At 35.5% G+C, this 4,437-nt stretch overlaps 1 protein-coding gene across 1 annotated transcript; it reads right to left on the reverse strand.

The window, feature by feature from the left end:
- Nucleotides 1-836: 836 nt before the first annotated feature.
- Nucleotides 837-2,449, reverse strand: LOC110855400 (chromobox protein homolog 1). Its single transcript, XM_022103828.2, has 3 exons — nt 2,296-2,449; nt 1,820-1,975; nt 837-1,228 (listed from the first exon to the last, which is right to left on the reverse strand). The coding sequence occupies exons 2-3, from the start codon at nt 1,967-1,969 to the stop codon at nt 1,007-1,009; spliced, it is 372 nt and encodes a 123-aa protein (XP_021959520.1). The 5' UTR covers nt 1,970-1,975; nt 2,296-2,449; the 3' UTR covers nt 837-1,006.
- Between the last annotated feature and the right edge of the window lie 1,988 nt (nt 2,450-4,437).

The raw sequence follows: 4,437 nt of genomic DNA on the forward strand, positions 1-4,437 counted from the left end.
AAGTGTTTTTACGTTTTTCGAGTTTCGATAGATGGCTATGAACAGAGGTGGCCTGGAAATATCTAAAAAGTGCATTTTTTGGCATCCTCATACTTCGAAATATAAAGGTAGATTACCGTTTTGTGACACCTTTCCGCGTTGAAGTACTACCACGTTATTTTCAAGTCACGTCAAGCGACAATTTTGTACTTGTGAAAAGCTCGATTCGCGAGGTTTTCACTTTGACCCCGATTTCTATTGAATTTCATCATTTTAATAAAAAATGCGTTACACCTGCTGGAAGCCCTTGAAATTGCGTTTCAAAAAACTAAGATAGCTAAGCAACAATATCCACTAATTGCTCAGCAAACTATATAATACAACTGTCTAACCAAACCTGGGACATGCCTTAGATAAGTCATGGATTCCTACGTTAATAAAATGTGGAAACATACCACGTACTTTTTTTAGTATTTTTGTCATTCCTGAAGTAAAATAAGTCACGACGCTTACAAAATTTTGTAACTATCCAGTGCCGGCAGAAGTAGCGGGACAAGGGGACATTGTCCCGCTAGAAATTCATTAAAATCATATCTTACTCACGTTAATAAGCCCGTCCTTTTCCAATCTCACCATGCTAATGCCCCTCAACCTCCACTTTAAGCATTTTAAGATTTTGTCTTACAAAATCGCGTCATTAAATGTTACAATATTTAAGAAACTTTACCCTTGATGTTCTCTGCGTAAACTATTTTACCATACTTTTTGAGGATAACAAGACAATTGTGATGAAATGCACTCATAATTTTGTCAGAGCTGATGAAAGTATTTAGTTGACAATTAATAAATTACGTCAATTAGCAGAACAATATTTAACAACAATTTACTGCAATTAATTTTCAAAAGGGAAACATTACATTTTAAAGATTTGTAAGCGAGTATTTTAAAGAGTTTTTAGAGTATTTTTAAGAGATTTAAGTGCATTTTTAAACGTTCAGACTGAATTTTTTCTCCGAAATTTCCATCTTCACTCGTTCAGCGCCATGTGCCAAGAGAGTTGTCCTTCATAAAAGGCGATCACGACCTGGGGACACTTGGCGTTGGCGACTCGTGCCGGAACCAGATCCGCTTCATCCGTCCCCTTCCATTTCATGAGAAAATTCAACTCTCCGGTCGAATCCGTCGCCCCGATGATCCTGTCTGGAGCGAGACCACGATCAAATCCCGTCAACTTGGCAGAAGTTTCCTTCTAGAAAAAGGATCCACAATTATTTCAGGTTTCATTGCATGCGGGTTTCGAAAATTGAAATTTTTGTGTCTTAAATGGCGATGAATACATGTTCATTTCTGTGCGTTTTTTTAAAATGAGGATTTCATTTCAGCTAAAAATCGATAATTTTTAGATTTCCAACGTTAGGACGTTAGAATTTTAAATTTGTATGTCAAAATAGAAATAAAATAGGTGAAAAGTAGTGCGCATGAGTTAAGTATTTCCACATTGAAGAAAACAAAAACAAAATAAAAATTCTAACCTGTCAACTTTGCAAAGGTAAAAATTATCGATTTTTTTACCAAAAATGGATACTTTTTAATGGAAGATTTTTAGATACAATAAAATCTTCGTTTTTTAAGGAGAGGGGACGTTCGTAAACTTCGTACTGCAAAAAGTGATGGCTGGGTGGTCAGGGACCAGCGACATCGTGGCTATTAAACTGGTGAGTGTCCAAAAAACGAAAAATTTGCGTTATTATGAAGTTTACGAACGTCCCCAGAAGAACAGGTTTCAAAAAACATAAAATTTAAAATTGACAATATGATCTTATAATGTACTTATTCTTACCCGTCGAAGTTTTGCCTTCTTTGCTGCCTTATCTCCGCCAACCTGCTTATTTTCGTCGTTCTCATCGTTCTGGGGACGTTTCTTCCTGTCCGATCGTCTCCTGGAGGACGTTGTCGCCACCCCCTGCTCGTCAGACTTGCCACAATCCATCTTTACCTATTTAATAATAAGACAAATAATTACTTACAATTAAGTAAATGCACAGTTAAAAATAGATCATGTCAAATTATTAATCCAATTATCAAATATAAATTATCACCATTTCCCAATTGTACTTTAGACTTCAAAATCAACCATCAAAATCAACTCGTATTAATTACTAAATTCCAGTAATTAGTTAATTATACATTTAGTTAAACTTCAAACTTACCGAGTAAATGAATACAAAATAGTAAACAATCAAAATCAGCTCATATTTCTACTTACATTATTGATTACAACAATTAAAAATACTTTTAATCAACCTTTGAACTTACCGAGTAATTAATAACAGATAGTAAACTGCTGAAACTTCAATTGGAACCTCGGACAAGAAAAATTAATTTTAAATTTAACCGAGAGAAGTACAATTCTGGCGAAGAACGTTTTCTCGACTGGCGGGCGAGGAGCAGACGAACGAATGGCAGGCCACCACCACCATCGACTCAGAAATTGAGTCGAACACTGCACACGCTGCCACGCTCACACTCAACGCGAGTTTTTGGCCAGATTTGAACAAAGAATTATGCATTTTTTACGAATATGAGTTAAAAATTAATGAAAATTAATGATATTGAAATTAATGATAATTTTCATTGGGAATGAAAATTAAAGTTCAAATTTCGAAGTTTAAATTTAATAAAAATTACTCGGTAGTTTAGGTGATCGTGAGTTCGAACCCGGGACATTTTTATTCTTTTGCATGTTGTTCTTGACTGAACAAGTATACATACACTTAAGGTTCCATTGCGTGCCGGGTTTGAATTTAAGTAAATTGTTATCACTAAAATGGCGATTTTTCAATGCATTTTATTTGATTCATTCATTGACTTTTTAGACATTATTCAGCGGCATTTATAATTCCACCCCTACCCAAATCTACCCCCACCCCACCCAAGAATTTTGTGATCAAAGTTCCAACAGTTTTGATGAAAATTTTAAGAATCTCAATCCAAAATCTTGTAACTAATGTAGAGTTTTCCCATTGAAAAAGTTTCCATTGTAGCGTGACATCTAAACCACCCTGTATGTAACTTCGGAAATGTATGACCTCTTTAATTAATTTTTAGTTTATTATTTGCCAACTAATTTAATCCCCCTGGAAACCATGACTAGTGATCCATTACTTATTTAATCATTAAAGTTCTTATCACCTACTAGGGCTGCTAAATCCGGATACCTCGAATTCGAAAAATCCGGATTTTTCGGATTTCGAATTATAAGAAATCCGGATTTCATTTTGGAATGAATCCGGATTTCCTTAATTTAAAAACTAATTTTCATGTGCACTGCAAGATTAGCAAGATACCAATTGTTGGGAAAAGTGTAAATTAAAAAAAAAGTTAGCTCATCTTATTCATCCCAGCTAGTTATTTTACCATATTCCGAATATGGTAAAATAACTACCTGGGATGAATAACATGTCGAATATGATATTCGACATCAAACTCACCTTTTTTGAAAATTCCACATTTTTTAGTCCATCAGCTTAAAAATACATATATCAAGAAACTATCTACATGGTCAAAAAAATTTAAACCAAGATGGAAATTTCAAAAAAGCCTAAATTTCGATTGAATATGGTAAAGAAGTATTCGACATCTGTTAAACTCGTTCAAATATCAAGGAAGTTGATAATAACAATAAATAATTTTCAAATCCGGATTTGGAAAATTTGGCCCAGACGTAACCGGATAATCCTAAATCCAGATTTGAAAATTCGGAACGGATTTGGCAGCCCTATCACCGACATAATTCAAAAAAATTATAGAACTTGGAACTTCCGCTGCAAATCGATCGGCACCGACTACTGATTCGAACATTTCCTACCACTTATTCGTCGCTGATCATGAGCAGATTCAGTGTTTGGTTCATGCAGAAATCCTGAATTACCAGCGGGGTCCCGTTGTCGATAAAGTTCGATCCAAATTTGATCTTCAGTACGCCACACGCCTTGATTTCTCTCGCTAACTGAGATTTCTTCCCGCCAAATTGGGTCGTACGCCTGATATGCGTTTGAAGAAGTTTAGTCGATCTCATATTAATCCAGGAGGCGAGCGTATAGACGAGTACGTTCACGCCCATTGCGTCCACCAAGATTAGGGGAAATATGAGAAAGCCCGGCATTGCGATCTTGGCATGAAGCCTGATGGAAACGTAGAGGCAGATGATTTGAAGCGTCGGGGTGCATGCCATCAAAGTAGGGACGATTCGTACCATGAGAAACCCATTCATATATTTTTCCAAAATTTGAATACTCCGGTACAGTTTGAGACAGGAGAGATTTTCCAAGATTGTCCGAGAATTTTCAATCCTCCTGTATTATCAAGCAAATAGTTGTTACGTTTTTCATACAATGAATGAATTTTACATTTTTGACATTAATTTCCGTTTGTGCAGATTTTACCAAAACATATTTT

This window comes from Folsomia candida, unplaced genomic scaffold (assembly GCF_002217175.1).
Source record: "Folsomia candida strain VU population unplaced genomic scaffold, ASM221717v1 Fcan01_Sc012, whole genome shotgun sequence".
Lineage (NCBI taxonomy): Eukaryota > Metazoa > Arthropoda > Collembola > Entomobryomorpha > Isotomidae > Folsomia > Folsomia candida.